The sequence below is a fragment of the Amphiura filiformis genome, chromosome 18 (assembly GCF_039555335.1).
Source record: "Amphiura filiformis chromosome 18, Afil_fr2py, whole genome shotgun sequence".
Classification (NCBI taxonomy): Eukaryota; Metazoa; Echinodermata; class Ophiuroidea; order Amphilepidida; family Amphiuridae; genus Amphiura; species Amphiura filiformis.
The window spans coordinates 44615972-44633420 of record NC_092645.1 but is presented as its reverse complement, the minus strand read 5'-3'; the positions used below and the strand labels follow the sequence as shown (position 1 = coordinate 44633420).

Genomic DNA, 17449 nt, shown 5'->3' with positions numbered 1-17449 from the left:
GTATCATGTCTCTCGCGGATGACCGCTTTTTTCGCAGCCCGCATATCAACACAGAGCCTGATGTCGTCCTGTGATTTGGGTTTGGGTACCGCGATTAATGGGGATACCCATGGTGTTGGACCAGTGGCATCTTCAATTATGTCCTGGTCTTGAAGTTCTTGCAGTTTTTCTCTATCTTGTCACGGAGTTGGAAGGAATTTTGCGATGTGTCTGAGCAACAGGTTGTACTTGCTCATTTATATGGAGTTTAACAGTTACATCCTTCAACTTTCCTACTCCGTTAAAGACCTCTGGATATTGTTTAGCAATATCATTATTGATGTTGTGTACTGTGTTGATGTGAAGAAGGTTGAGATCTCTTGATGTGTATTGTCCAAGAAGATTGTTAGCTTTACCTTTCTAGCGTATATGTCTGCATCAAGTTCTCGTTCACCGGTATGAATACTTGCTTGAAATACACCTATGATAGGAATGGGGTCAGTGCTGCGATATGGTGTCAACTCTATGTCTGTGTCTTGAAGCTGTATATTATGTGCTGTCTTATGTTTAATGTTGCTGTATGTTACTTCATCAATTATGTTCCATTTGCTGCCTGAATCTATACACATGCGTACTGGTGTTTTGTTGATGTTGACTGTTGTCATTGATATGTCATCATGGTCATTGTGCATGTTGTTCACAGTATGTATGCTGCTGAGAGAAAACACATGAAAGTTGTCGTCATCTGATTCTGAACTGTATTGTTTTATGTTGTGGATATCATCATACTCATCAACCCGTTTACCTGTATTATCATTCAGAGCTTTGACTCGGTCTCTCCGTGTTTGTGTTCTGTTACTACTGGTCTCTCCTGTTTGTGGTTCTTTAGATTTAAAGTTACTTGATCTTGTATCTGTCCGTTTACTACTTTGACAGGCACGGGCAAAGTGGTTAAGTTTACCGCACGATGTGCATTCTTTGCCGTGCGCTGGACATTGACCTTTATGTGGGTAATTGTATCCACAAAAGTAGCAGAGTTTGTTGGATGAGTTCATAGGTTTGCGGGGTTGAGCATATCTTGCTGCAGTGGCGGATTGAATTACCTTAGCCACTGTGCTAGGTGGAGGCGATGTGAGATTTAGGGCCCTGGTTGTGGAGAGTTCAAGGGTCCTGGCCAATTCAAGGAGTTTCTCCAGAGAAGCGTCCTTCTCTAGTGCTTTTTACGGAGGGTATCCGAGGTGCAATGGGCAATGATTTGTGTTTTTAGTGCTCTTTCAGTACTATCTCCAATTTCGCTGTGGCTGGGCCACCCGCGCAGACGAGTGCAGAATTGATCGACGCTCTCATCGGCGTCTTGAGTCGTTCTCCGAAACATGATTGTCTCGTATATTATGTTTTTTGGGATTGAAATATTTAGTAAGCGCATCGATTGCTGGCTTGAGCTCAGTTGCGGTGCCAGTGTCTGGTAGTGTGTCAAAGATATCGTGTAGAGCTTCGCCGCCATAATGGAGCATGAGAGAACACTGTCTAGCTTCTGAGTTAATATCAAAACCTACCATCGCTGTCTTGAACCGGCTAACCCACTTATCCCAGCGTATGGATAGGCTGGCAGGATCAGAGTGTGGATCAAATTCTGGTAGGGTGGGCATTGACGATGACATGATTTATTGTTTATATTTATCCAGCTCAAGTGTCAATTAACTCCAGTTTTGTGCTTAAAATATACGTGTTAAGCAGTCTTATGGCAATATTCAGATAAGCAGATAAATAGTCTAACAGATTTCTGGCGATATTCATGTACAGGGTCGTAGTTATATTAGCTGACACTCCATTTGACGATCGTCACTGCACTCTTGACTCTGTCTTGACTGTAGTCACTGGACACTGTTGCGTGTTGGACTTTGCATGGTATAGGTAAGCTTAAAGATCGTACCTGTTCATTGTGTTGTAGCGTAGGTTACAGTTTCCGCATTCGTCGCCAATGTAAAATAGTATTGCAAACTACAGGAAATGGACTAAACCAATAGATATAACATTTCATACACGTATTTATTCACCTGGCTTCACTCGAGATATATTCATGGCAGCGGCCATTGATTGTAGTGTTGTGTGGTATTTCATTTAGGCATGGGCGTAACGATATTACATTTGTCTTCAAAAATAGTTAAATTTTATAAGTAGTATGTAAGTTTGCTTGTTTGAATCAATCGAAATTCAGCACCTGATGCACAAAATGGTGTCACTTTAACCTGTTGTAGTTCTCATCTCATTAAATTTTCTTTAGAATAAGTTGATCCCTTGATAAAGGAAGGTCCTCTATTTACTGATCAATCAGGAAAGAGTTTGGTTAATGTTTTCTGGTGGAATCAGGAATTTCTTGAAACAACCTGTTTTAGCAGGGCTGTCAACTTTTGGAACTGCTTGGCGTGAGATGGGGCGTACTGGATTTTGCCAACTCCAATGTTCATTTTGAACCATGATTATTTGAGCTACGGAGCTCGAATGTGAAAAGCAAGAAGAGGGGGTAGGAACAACAAATTATTCATGACGATCGTGTGAGATTTTACTCATTTTCCAACTTTCTGCGTGAGATTTTCTACCTACGCGTGAGATTATACTACCTTGGCGTGAGACCGTGAGAAAGTGACCCAATGCGTGAGAGTTGACAGCCCTGGTTTTAGGTCTAAATTGGGCCAATGCAAATACTGCATGCCAGTTATCAGGTCTTGGACTTCCTGCATTGAGCTGTGTTTGCATGGACAATACAGGGGTGAGTGCACACATACAGTAAATGGGAAACCGTTCTAGCAGCAAATGTATTGACAGTGACATCCCTAATATTAAAACAATATGTGATGTGGTTTGAAATAAAATCTTCATATAAATACCAAACATAAATACATTATTGATTGTATTAATATTTCAGATATTTTGATCCACCGGTTGCAGTTGGGAACAACTAAAGACCAACCAGACCTAATACCAGGCCAGTGAAGATTGCAGTATGTTTTCTGCTTGCTCCCTCCACTGCTGAAGGATGTCTTTGCTAGACTATCAATCATGCAACGGTAACTTACTTGATCGTCATCTTTGAATGTTGTTGGGTCCATCTTTAAAGTGGTTTTTTTTTGTAAATACCGTCATTGCAGTTAACAGCTTAAGATAACAATGAAACTTTTGCAACTATTTTCTTGTACATTTTGCGGGATGAAACATTATTCTTTGGAGAAATTGAAAGCCCATGTTAGCAGACATATGATTAAATATGTGCGGCTTCTTCGATGCAAACATTTTTTGTTTAATCAGAGAAGCTTTTCAACCAATAACAAGCTACAGAGACAGTTGAACAACCACAGTAATCTATGGTGCCATTACAAAAACTGCTTGAACATTGTTGCAAAACCCTTTCAATGTGAGTACTGCGAGAAATGCTTTAAACATAGGTACACTCTCAAATTACACATCAGAACTCACACCAAAGAGAAACTCTATCAGTGTGAGTATTGTCAGAAATGCTTTGTACGTAGTCAAAGTCTCAATGTACATATCAGAACTCATACCAAAGAGAAACCCTTTCAGTGTGAGTACTGTGAGAAAGGCTTTGCACAGAAAGGTAACCTTAAAATACACATCAGAATTCACACCAAAGAGAAACCCTATCAGTGTAAGTACTGTGAGAAATGCTTTTCAGTGCATAGTGCTCTCAAACAACATACCAGAACTCACACCAAAGAGAAACCCTATCAGTGTGAGTATTGTCAGAAACGCTTTGCACAAAGTAGTTATCTCACATTGCACAATAGAATTCACACCAAAGAAAAACCCTATCGGTGTGAGTATTGTCAGAAATGCTTTTCACAGAATGGTACTCTTAAACAGCATATTGTAACTCACACCAAAGAGAAACCCTTTCAGTGTGAGTACTGTCGGAAATGCTTTAATCAAAGGAACACTCTCAAACAACACATCAGAATTCACACCAAAGAGAAACCCTATCAGTGTGATTACTGTGAGAAATGCTTTCAAGTAGGTACGGTCTCCAATTACACATCAAAATTCACACCAAAGAGAAACCCCATCGGTGTGAGTATTGTCAGAAATGTTTTGCACAGAAAAGTTATCTGAAAAAGCATAGAATAATGCACACCAAAGAGAAACAATATCAATGTGAGTATTGTCAGAAATGTTTTACAGAATCTGGTGATCTTGTAAAACATATCAGAACTCACACCAAAGAGAAACCTTATCAGTGTGAGGATTGTGAGAAAGGCTTTACAACAAGTGATAACCTTAAAATACACATCAGAAGTCACACCACCAAAAAGAAACCTTATCAGTGTCAGTAAGGTCAGAAGTGATATACACAATGTTACATATCAGTGCTCACACTGACGAAACAACGTATTAGTGGAAGATAATGATCCTGTCTCCTCCATTGATGACCATGTGAATGAACGGACCTTTTGGGGAATTTTGCCTTCCACTATTATTAGCTCATTGCGTAAGCAATGAACTATAGGCATAGTCCGGATTTCTGTATGTTTTTTACTTTCTCTTGCTACATCGTTTGAGCAATGGATCTGGTAATTTGAGGGAGCGATCTTTGCATGATCGTTCATGATTGTTATTTATTTAGCAAGGAAACTTCGGACGGAAAGCGTGATTTTTGGCGCATTTTGTTACGACAATTTTTACCAAATTTCATAGAATAGTCTCCTTTGCAGACTGTTTGTGGTGCTGATCATATTACAAACACTGTTCAAACTCCTTGATCTGGCGATTTTGTAAAAGAGATGTTGAATTTTTTTGCTTGCGTGCGGTTTCAATGTTTGCTTTGCAGTGTTGCTTGCCATACATTTGGCAAGTCCATAGATATTGCACCAAGGCTAACTAATAACTCAATGGTGCTGCTATGTGCTAATAATGTGTAATTTTTCCAATTGGGAGGTTTTGGGGGGACCAGGCGACCAGTAAACAACTATAAAGGCTTAGCAGTCATAAAATACTGAGCAAATAAACTGAGAGCTAATTAAATACACTTAATTAGGTCAGGCAAACATTTTGTGAAATTAATTATATCGAGAAGGTCGTATCTGCAATAGCTACCCTATACATAATCTTAAAAATAAAGCACTTAACAGCTATTGCATAAACCCTACCTAGATGTGTTTTTACAATTTTGTATATAAGAGATAAAGTACACATTAGGGGTTTAGGGCAAGAAACCCCTATCTGCAATACCTGCCAGATGTAAAATGTGTACAATATAGAATGCAGAAATTACCCAAATGTCTATGGAGCAGCTATCACTGCAAACCCAGAACGTCTAAATTCAGCAAAACTTCTAGTAGTGGAGATTAGATATGAATCGAGTATTAGCCTTTGTTAAACTGATACTGGACAAAATTACTTATGGAAACAATTATTATAGACCCATTCATGGTCTGCTAGCTCCCTCCCAATTGGTTTGTTATACACTTTTTCTGAAGATCACTAAACTATTATTCAATGTTGATTGTTGTACAACTATATGTAAAATTACTGCTCAAATAATACTATTAATAACATCACCATTGAAATCCATGCTTATTGTTTGCTAGCAATTCACTGAACTGGAAATTGCTCCTTAGCAATGATTTATAAGAGCCCATAATGTTACCCATGTTTGCTTCTTATTCCAGAACCACCCATGTGTAAAATGCACCCTATGCTGTTTTGGGCTTATAGTGTCTAATTTTGAGTCTATTTATCAGACTACATTTGAGGTCTGATCTTCTGGATTGTATACTCTCCAAATAGTGGTCTAAATTTGTGCCTATATTTAGTAATTAATCCCTCATTGTTACTGCCAAACCAATTTTAGAGGATCTGCTGAAATATAGGCACTTTGGGTTTGCAGTGTATGGTCCTAAACGCTCAATATACATTGTTTCTTGTTTTCCTTCTCATCCAGTTGTTTGTCTCCAAGATAAGTACTTAGTGGTCCAATTAACATTATTGTTATCTTATTGACTATGCAGCTCGTAAAAATTTGGCCCTGCTTTATATTAAGGTGAGATAGGTGTAATCGGTTTTTCTGTGAAGATGATAGAAATTTAAAACTTGGTACAAAGTAATTGATATAAACAAAAAATACTCAAATGTTAAGCATATTAATTAACTAATTTGCATATTTAATTAGGGAAAATGAGTGCTCTTGTACAGATTTACATTGTATTACAGGGGGTGTTCTAAATTGTCTCAATAGTATATTTTGTGGTGATAAAGACATTCATTATTAAAAGTTAATTCGTCGACCGTATCACATACTGATGTATTCGACATTTTAACATTTTTGAGAAAATTAGTATATTAGTTTGTTATGTTCTACTCTATATATTTACCAAAAACCATGCCTCAAAGTGGTTTAATTAGTAAGATATTAATTGATTTAATTATATCCCCGGGGGGCTGAAGAAAATCCAATTTTGCCGCCCCTTCCTCAACAGCCCGAAAAGGTTGCCCCAATTTTTTTTTAACGGTCGTTTGAAAAGTAAAAAAAAAAAAAAAAGGATTTATAGGCGCTACCGCCCCAAAAGCAACACATTTTGATGTGTAGTACAATGTTTCACATTTTCCGCCCTTTTTGCTTTACTAATTCTTTTTGCCGCCCCTTCTTCTTCCCGCCGCCCCTTCCTTTTGGCCGCCCCCTGCTTTGACCCTGGGGGGCTGGCACCCCCAAAGCCCCCCAAAATATGTGCATGCCTAATGCATGTGACATTGCCAGAGCTGCCAACCCTTCTTGATCCTGCAGAAGACTTCCTCGTTTGCTGACAATCTTCTGTCTTCTGCAAAACATTAAATATTCTGCATTTGTAGCCATCTGGCTAAATCTTCTGCATTTACAGCCATATAGCTAAAAAAAAGGAGCTTTCGGGCGCTGATCCCACACAAGGGCCCCACACAAGGGCCCCTGCCATTGCCGCGAGAGCGCCACATCCCGGGGGGGGGGTCACTCCCATTGTGGCCTGTACACCATCCGCGATAATGAAAACGTGTAAAAGGGTCGTTTTTTTGTGGGTAGGCACGATACAGCGTTTAGCGTTTAGGGTGTCAAAAACATGAAAAAAAAAAAAAAAGGGTAGCAAAATTGCAATTTCTAAATACGCGGAAATGAAATTTAGGGTATGAAATTTGATGTTAGGAATGAAATCCGTGTTTAGGGTGTCGTTTTAGCCAAGGGTTAAATCCTTGTTTAGGTTGCTTTTCAAAAGTTGATTATCGCGGATGGGGTACCGGCCACAATGGGAGTGGCCCCCCCCCCCCCGGGCCACATCCCAGAAATCTTTTGCATTTACATACATGTAGTCCAATGTTGGCAGCTCTGCATTGCATCAAGGCAGCACATAGATTCTTGTATTAAGTTTAATTCAAGTACTGTAAAAATTTGTTAACATTAAACATGTGTGCCTATTAACGAGTTGCTCGGACATGAGCGAACTTTTGTGGTAGTTTGTTATACTTTTTCATATTTTTTTCTTTTAATTCATAAATATCTATTAACGAGTTGCTCGGACAAGAACAAATTTTTATGGTAGTTAAACTTTTTCATAGTTTTTCAGATATTTATAAATTAAGAGAAAATAAAAAATAAATATGAAAAAGTTGTAACTGTCAATATCACCATTCCCAGGTAATTGAAACACTCTGCATGAGTGAATAAATAATGTGTGATTTGAATAAGGCTAATTAACCCTAACCCTCCTGAATACTACAAAATACTACTTGATATATGCGCTGTTCGTGCATGCATCCCACGTGGTGTGATGACGCAATCGTCCTAAGTGATATATAGGCACGGTTTCGCTGGCCAGCGAAGCCCAAGACCTGTGGCAAAGTGTCGCCGACCGAGTGCTTGGCATGCGAGGGGTCTCGGGTTCGAATCCCACCAGAGCAAACAACTTCTTTCCTTCTTTTCTCTCTTTATTCTTTCCTTCTTTCCCTTCCCGTCGCCAAGAAGCCCTTAGGCGGTTAGGGTTAAAGCAGGATTTTGTGATCCTATGATCCTCTTTTTATGACATTTTTCAGTATATATCCACGAAAAAACCTTACTCCCAAAATTTCAGTTGATTCTGATTTTGTGTTTGCAAGTTATGCATGATTATGTATACCAGAACGAAATTCAAATTTCATGATATCTTTGCCAAACGAATTAATCTGCAGGAAATGTTTTGTACATAAACATTATGTAGCCAGAGGTTTCCAGTGGTATAAAAATCTCAACTTTTTTTGAGAAAAGTGGGGGGATAAGGCTGTGGATCACGAAATGCCCTTTTAATATATTCCGATATTTAAATGTTTTTACTGATCACATTGTCCCTTTTTAATTTCGACCCAAACAAATGTGGTAACTAGAGCGATAACCGCACCATAACTGAACCATGTGGCTTCGGCAGTATATTGTAGTAGGCCTATACCACTGTCACCCGGAGTCTGTAATGGACATAATCTTGAAATGCTACGAAGGTATGACCGCCCGAGTGGTGTTAATGAAAGAGGAAAAGTAAAGAATATAAAATAAACTAGAGCTAGAGCAACTGTGCCCTTTGCAAGGGCACGAGGTAAGTTAGGCGGATGACTGTGACGATCTGATCAAGCAGCAATACTGTGCAGGATAGTATTAATTTTAATAAGACTGTTTCATGATTTGCCGTTTTCATATACCTTGATCGTGAGAAGCTGGCATTTTGAAAACTTGACTTTTGACCTCTGTATGACCCCCTTAATGACCTTAAATGAATTTTAAAATATGTTAAGAATGTCATAAGGATCATTGCATTTAAATTTCAACTCAATTGAAGCATTTTGAAAACTTGACCTTTGACCCCTTTATTGCCCCTTAATGACCTTAAATGAATTTTAAAATATTTTCAACATGTTTAGAATATTATGTCATAAGGATCATTGCGTTTAAATTTCAGTACAATCGGAGCATTTTGGAAAACTTGACCTTTGACCCCTTTATGACCTTAAATTAATCTTAAAATATTTTTTAAATGTTTAGAATGTCATAAGGATCATTGCATTTAAATTTCAGCTCAATTGGAGCATTTTGAGAACCTTGACCTTTGACCCCTTTATGACCCCTTAATGACCTTAAATAAATTTCTAAATGTTTTAAACATGTTTAGAATGTCACAAGGATCATTGCATTTAAATTTAAGCTCAATCGGAGCATTTTCAGTTAAAATGACCTTTTTTGACCCCTGTGACCCCTGGATGACCTCCGACGTTTGGAAATATTTTCATTATATTCTTTATGTTTTTCTCTTTCATATGACACCACTCATGGAGTCATACCTTCGTGGCATTTAGAGATATATCCATTTCAGACCAAATGGTTAGTCAGTTAGTAAGCTAGTAAGAAAGCTAGTAACATTCACTCTTATACTCATAGGCTGAGTGATACCATTTCATGGTTCAGCAAAAAACTGTAAAAATAAGAAAATTGCTATATCATTCCAGCATTTACAATGTGTGTAATTAGCTCACAAATCATATTATATGTATTATTGTGCAGAGCATCACACAGCTGGGTATTTAAAGCAATAATGTGTGATAAATTTTTGCATAAAGAATAGATTCCTCTTTAAATGTTTGTTTTCACTGATCACATTATCCTCTTTTAATTTCGAGCCAAACAAATGAGGTATAACGAAGAAAATTGCCATTTCATTCCAGCGCCTACAATGCGTGTACTACGCTCGCCGATCGTACCATGTAATACTGCACGGAGCATCGCGCTCGACGTGCGACCCGGTTTTAAGGCGATATAATACCCTGATTTTCATCAGTACCCATCTTCTTCTTTTTTGTGCAAATTTATAAAGTATATAAATATGTTCATCATCTCATGTCCTGAACTTATAAAATATCTCTACATACAAAGTGGTTTTAAACCATTTTAGAAAATCATTTTAGCCCTATATATTTTTTTTGTTTACTGTATCCTGGTAACTGAGATGTGTGTTTCATAACAAACCATAATTTATTCTATTGAACATGTCCAAGTAGAATACATGAATAGAATACATTAAATCCTTTGTTATACTATCTATAGAAATGTACTCACTGATTATAACACTGAATAAATTAAATAGGCCTAATCTCTTCCACATAGACAATTTAATACTACACCATGTATGTATCTTCTATAATATGTTGTTAGGAAAAGAGATTAAAAAGGCTATAAGGTCATCAAAGGTCAGGTTATAGGTCAATTGGTTCAGGTCAAATTCAGGCATCAATTTTGAATACATGTGATAGTCTGTGATATCATACATGTCATAATGAGGCATCAATTTTTATATTTTGTCTGTTACTGGATATATAATGGAAATGTGCGAGGTGGATATACTAAAATACCTTGGGATGTAAATGGTGAGTACAATTTAGATTGGGGTAGTTGTAAATTTAGTAACGTATCGAAACGTATGGAAATGGATGGAAAAGGATGGAAATGGGTCGGAATGAATCAAAATATGACTCAAATATCTCGAAATGAGTAAAGAGCTAAAATTCGTCAAAATGTGTTTCACATGCTCAAATCACATGAAACCACAGATACTATGATAACGTTCCAATATCTGTGATGACACATTGGCAGATCTCAATAGGTCAAGGCCATAATGTAATATTACCACATTTAATATAAATTTTCAACATAATTTGTGTAATTAAATGTTCATGGCATCATACATACACCAGTTGCAAACTTTTCAAGATAATTATTGAAATATAAATCTTTTAAAATCCTTTTTTGAAGTAGTTCATCAGCTATTATAAAGTACCATAAATAGAAAGTAACAATCCTGGAGAAGAACTGCATCATAAAAAGTTTGGTGAAAATTGTCTTGATAAAAATTGTTTATTTTTCCACAATTCATTCACCAAATTGGTCTATAGATATGATTCTAAATCATATTAAATCAAATTCTAGAATTTTATGCTCAGATTAAGTTTAAACACATTTTAAGGTCTATTTGACAGGGGAATTGAAAACTCATACTAGCGATATCCTCCTACAATATGCAGAATAGGCCTATAAAAATGTATATAAATCAAAAGTTAAAGCCTTAAATGTACGATCTTTTAATTTGGTCATTTTTTTTCAAACCTGATTTTTTGGCATTTTAATTTTTGTAATGCTTGTCAAGTCATATGTCCCAACTTACACCTAATTGAAATCATGGAGTTTTTATTTAATGCTAATAAATAATGTCATTGAGAAAAATAAAGTACAACTATTTATTTAATTAATTAATATCTTTTAATATTAATCTAAAATTAAAGAAGAATTGTGCTTTCTTTCTTTCTTTCTTTCTTTCTTTCTTTCTTGCGTTAATTGATTAATTAAAAGAAAATCGAGGCCTAATTGTTCTTTCTTCCTTCCATTACCATGATTACTAGTATTTGAATTTTATTTGCTTGAAAAGAAAAAGCAAGAAAAAAAGAAATGCAAAAATAGGGAAGACAGGATAACAAATAAAGACACAGGATAAGAAAACACATTTTGATGAATTTTAGCTCTTATTGTACTCATTTCGAGATGTTCGAGTCATATTTTGATTCATTCCAACCCATTTTCATCCTTTTCGATCCGTTCCTATCCTTTTCCCATCCATTTCCACCCATTTCCATCCTTTTCCATCCATTTCCATACGTTTCGATACATTACTAAATTTACAACTACCCATTTAGATTGCCTAGTTGAGATGGATTGGGCAAATAAATATAAAATAGTTACCAAAATCACAAAAATGAAGCTTACAGAAAACTACCTAATATGGTGGTATAGGTGACAAAAATACAATCTTTTTCAACATTGCTGTAGTGTGGTTGTGGTAACCTGTTACCTATGGCTTAATTAAGTTTCAGTGACATAGTGTCGCAAGTTCAAAATACAAAATATAGCTCAACATTGAAAATAGAAGCATTTTAACCGGTTCGCTTTTTTGATAGTTGTGGAGCACCAAGTTCATGAAGTCATAAAAGAAATCAGGGACCACTTATTCCCATTTTACATTTCAACATTATTTCCCTAATGTGTTAGCAACACATATCCAAAATTTTAACGAAATCCGTTGATAGTAAGCTTTCCAAAATGAAGTGAATTTAAAACATCAGTGATGTACCACTTTTTGGCTTATACCATTAGAAGCATGTACGCGTCATTGATACTGATGCCACCAATTGAACGAGAAGATTTGCCCCTTCATTTTGCATACCACTTTGTCCAATTTTTTTCTCATTTCTTCAAAATGCAAAAAAATGCAAAAAAATGCAATGGGTGTAGTACCCCCTTAATATAAATAGTTAAATTTTACTGTTATTAAAGCACTTTAGGCTTAGCCTTTTACGTGGTATTTTAGTACACCACTGGGCATTATAATTATGCAAAAAAGTAGAAATCCGAGTAAAATTGAGGGTGTCGCTGTGAAGCAAATCACACATTATGGCTTTAAACACAGATAAGACATAAAGTGTTCGATCATACTCTCTTAGATAGCGAACCAATCGGAGCAATCGGTGATGGTTGTGACCAAGTTAGGTTAAAATCGGTGTACAAGCATGTCAGTGCTAGAGCAAATGTAAAGGTTGACAGAAGAAAGAAAGAACCTATAATCTCTTAGATAGCGCGAACCAATCGGAGCAATCGGTGATGGTTGTGACCAAGTTAGGTTAAAATCGGTGTACAAGCATGTCAGTGCTAGAGCAAATGTAAAGGTTGACAGAAGAAAGAAAGAACCTATAAGAAAAAAAAACACAGCCGTGTAAGAAGAAGATCCTGTAAGAAAAAAAAACAGCTGTGACTTGGCTGTGTAAAGAATGATATATTTTGTCAAGAATAATGGGCGTAGTAGTATGGCGAAGCCCCGGGGGCGAAGCACTCAACTGGATGCCTGACCATAATACAATTTATGCGTACCAACATATTGGCTTGCGATTTGTAATAATTATTCACATTTACCCTGAAAATGTTCTTGTTTTCTCACATAAATGCATAAAGGGGACATTTGAAATTGTATTTAAGTTTGAAGACAATACATATCCTAAACCAATAGGGTCAGTCTATGTTAGCACATCTATGACACTAACCATAACAAAATACCAAAATCTGAATTTTGATAATTTTTACGATCCTTTGGACGAGAAAATCACTGAATGGGCCTCTAATATCAAAGAACACCCACAGTTTAACATCTCTCAAGGACCTCCTTCGAATCAGTGCTCCCCTCTTAAGGACCTCCTTGAATCAGTGCTCCCTCTCCCCAGTTCAGTTCAATTGCATTTCTCATACTTACCTAAAACATTAACAAAAATATGTGGAATATATCCCCTTTCACTTCCTAACTTTCCACTCCACAAACAAGAGTTGGTCTTTCCAACAATGTCAATAAAATCACCTTTCTTGAATGTCAAGGCAATGTCACTGTGGGACTCGTAGCTAGTCACGTACAGCTATCACTTTGCAAACTGGAACAAAAGAAATAAACAGTGTCATGTACAAGCGTACTGATGGTCCTTAGGCCAGTGTGTTCTTTGTCAAAATCCATTGGGGTCCCAAGTATTTTACATGTTCAGTGGCATTACTGTAGCTGGCATATCAGGGTCAGTTGTCTGAGGGGACAAAGACAAAAACAGTCCTGATGGGCATCATTTTGGTCCTGTGTTACTGTGATAGCTGCACATAAAGCGCATAAATTTTCAATTTTCAAATTTACACCGGGGGGAGGTTAGAGGGTTTGAAACTTTCTTGGGGGTTGGTTTTAGGAGGATCCAAATTTTCTTTTGGGAGGTTGGGTTAGCAATAGCAAACCAACTCAGAAGAGTTCAACTCTGTGTACAAAGTATAAGTAAAAACCACAGAATGATATAGCTTTGGAACAGGTACTTATTCAGTCATTTTTTTAAACTATAATTTGACTGTCTTAGACAGATCGTACCTTTGTGTAAAAATTCAGCTATTGTAACATTTCCATAAAAAATAAGATTTGTATTTCTTTTTCTCAAAATGCTAGTTTTCACTATCAGATATGTATCCGGGATATCAGGTGTGTATCGTTCCTGCCACCAGGTTTTGTTACCATACGCCCGACGGATCTTGAGATCTGTCCACAAACTCCGCTATCAATGTTAATTTGCATATTTTTCATCTCCCACCAAGTAGCCTTCCTGTAGGTCTTACGGTTCCCCAGATACAGCTCCGGACGGACACACACACACCCCCCACACACACGGACAGACAGAAATAGTGATTTAAAATGGTATCAAGACTTTTGGGACACCCTGTACCAATACATTATTGATTATTAATATTATAATTAGAGAGGGCGGCCTATCTGCTGTGCCCTAGCAGGACATCAGTCAATATGAGACATTATAAATATTAAATGCGAGGATCAGGAGGATTCATGGATCCTCGCATTTAATATTTAATGTCTCATATTGACTGATGTCCTGCTAGGGCACAGCAGATAGGCCGCCCTCTCTAATTATAATAAAAAATTACATTGGCCGTGAGATATTTTTGAGAGAATAAAATCACTACATGTTCAATTGGCCGGCAGATCCGCCATGAGCTGTTGTGGCGTGTGGTGGTGAACTCAACGACATGTAATCGTGGGTGCATATGCGCGCTGGTTCGGATCCAAACGGTTTTGATTTTTTCTCTCCTTTATTATAATGCCAGTTTGTCTGAGCTTCATTTCTTTAATGATTATTAATATTTCAGATATTTTGATCCACATAATCTGCAGTTGGAAAGTATAACAACAAAAACACAACCAGTCCTATTTACCGAAGCCATTAAGAATTGCGGTGCTTGTTGCTCGCTCCTTCCACTGAAGGACATCTGTGTTAGACTTTGGTTTGAACTTCGAGATGCAAGGGTAACTTATTTTGATCAACATCTTTGAATATTGTTGGCTTCATCTTTAAAGTGATTTTTGTAAATACATTGCAAACATCTTCAGATGACAATGAAACTTTTGCAACTATTTTCTTGTACATTTTGTGGAGTCATGCATGATTCTTTGGAGAAATTGAAAACCCATGTTAACAGACATATGATTAAATATGTGCAACTTCTTCGATGCAAACATGGTTTGTTTAGTCAGAGAAACTTTTCAATCGACAAGCTACAGAGACAGTTGAACAACCACAGTAAGCTATGGTGTCATTACAAAAACTGCTTGAACATCATAGCAAAATCATTTCAGTGTGAGTACTGCAAGAAATGCTTTGCGCATCAATGTCACCTCAAAAGACACATCAGAATTCACACCAAAGAGAAACCTTATCAGTGTGAGTACTGTGAGAAATGCTTTCTAAGTAAGAACCATCTCAAAGTACACATCAGAACTCACACCAAAGAGAAACCTTATCAGTGTGAGTACTGTGAGAAATACTTTACACAGAAGGGGCATCTTAAAAGACACATGATAATTCACACCAGAGAGAAACCTTATCAGTGTAAGTACTGTGAGAAATGCTTTCCAAGTTGGTACAGTCTCAAGGTACACAGCCAAAATCACACCAAAGAGAAACCATATCAGTGTGAGTACTGCAAGAAATGCTTTACACAAAGACACAATCTCAAAGTACACATCAGAACTCACACGAAAGAGAAACCCTATCGATGTGAGTATTGTCAAAAGTGTTTTGTAGGAAGTAATGATCTCAACAAACACTTAAGAACTCACACCAAAGAGAAACCTTATCAATGTAATCATTGTCAGAAATGCTTTGCACAAAGGAGTTGGCTCAAAGATCACATCAGAATTCACACCAAAGAGAAACCCTATCGATGTGAGTATTGTCAGAAATGCTTTGCACAAAGGAGTTGGCTCAAAGATCACATCAGAATTCACACCAAAGAGAAACCCTATCGATGTGAGTATTGTCAGAAATGCTTTGCACTGAATGGTACTCTTAAAGTGCACATGAGAAGTCACACCAAACAGACATTTTTGCAATGTGAGTATTGTCAGAAATGTTTTACAGAATCTGGTGATCTTGAAAAACACATCGGAACTCACTCCAAAGAGAAACCTTTCAGTGTGAGGATTGTGAGAAGGGCTTTACAACAAGTGATAATCTTAAACTCCACATCAGAACTCACACCACCAAAAAGAAACCTTATCAGTGTCAGTAAGGTCAGAAGTGATATACACAATGTTACATATCAGAGCTCACACGAAACAACATATTAGTGCATGAATACTACCCTTTGGGGTAGCATTCATCAATTGATATAAAGGATCCCATCTCCTCCATTGAATGACCGGACTTTTGGGGAATTAAACAGATTCACAATGTATTACAGGGGTGTTATAAATTGTCTCAATAGTAGATGCAACAGACTAGCGCCACACTTTTGGGATGTTGTGTCGTGACCTTTGATGCAACATCATTTTTCATGTGTTTCTTAAGGGGCTGTGCAATAATTATGAGTCCCCAGGGGGTAAAATTTCCAAACGGTTCGCCAAAAATCACTTGCCCCCCCCCTCCGCCCCGCCAAAAATCGCTTGTCCCCCCCCCTCTCGGCCTGCCAAAAATTCTTTGCCCCCCCCCCTTGCACATGCCAAATTTTTGGGATCCCAATTTTTCTAACCTTAAATGGTCTATATACATGTTGGGAGCGTAGCGAGCAGGAAAATTAGCATATTTAAGTTTCTGTACGGTTTTCTTAAGCCTTTTTAGAGCATTTTATTTAAAAGGCGCCCAAGAATGTGTGCCAAAAATGGCTTCCCTCCCCCATTTCGGCTCTCCAAAAATGTCTTGCCCCCCCCAATTTTACCCTCCCCAGGGCTCATAATTATTGCACAGCCCCTAAGTATTTCATTATGGTGTTTTATATGCATATATTTGGAGAATTGTAAGATAAAGCATTCATTAATAAAAGTTAATCGTTGAAACTACATTTCAAATCTGCTAGTCTCTTAAAAACCTAACATTCTATATAGTGGGTACTCAAGTTTGGTTTGGGTAGGGATGTGCCACTGAGTTTGTGGTGGCAGACCGAAAAGGGTGGGTCAAGCTATTTTCGGCAAGCCAAGTAGGTGGGCTGGGGGGGACAGGACAGGCCATGTTGAAATTTCCAGGGGGAACATAATTATTGCACATCCCCTAATCCATGTGACATTGCTAGAGCTGCCAACCCTTCTTGATCCTGCAGAAGACTTCCTCATTTGCTGACAATCTTCTGTCTTCTGCAGAGGCTCCGGAAGATTTTGAATATTGGGGGGGCCCAAAATTTGTGGCCTTCTCCGAGGCGCGAAACGCTGAAGGGGCTTTTGACATGCATACATTTTTACATGAATTGTACCTTACATTTTGTATTATACCCTAAAATAATGAATTTTACCTTAAAATTATGAATCTGACCCTAAAATTATGAATTTTACCTGAAAATTTATGAATTTGACCC

At 37.4% G+C, this 17449-nt stretch overlaps 1 protein-coding gene across 1 annotated transcript; it reads left to right on the top strand.

Moving 5' to 3' along the window:
• The first annotated feature begins 2300 nt into the window (after nucleotides 1–2300).
• Nucleotides 2301–6488, top strand: LOC140138707 (uncharacterized). Its single transcript, XM_072160456.1, has one exon. It carries the CDS (start codon nucleotides 3148–3150, stop codon nucleotides 4102–4104), a length of 957 nt encoding a protein of 318 aa, XP_072016557.1. The 5' UTR covers nucleotides 2301–3147; the 3' UTR covers nucleotides 4105–6488.
• Nucleotides 6489–17449: the final 10961 nt, after the last annotated feature.

Coding starts and splice junctions, on each gene's coding strand:
- LOC140138707 (XM_072160456.1), top strand. CDS start 3,148: ATGAAACTTTTGCAACTATTTTCTTGTACATTTTGCGGGATGAAACAT.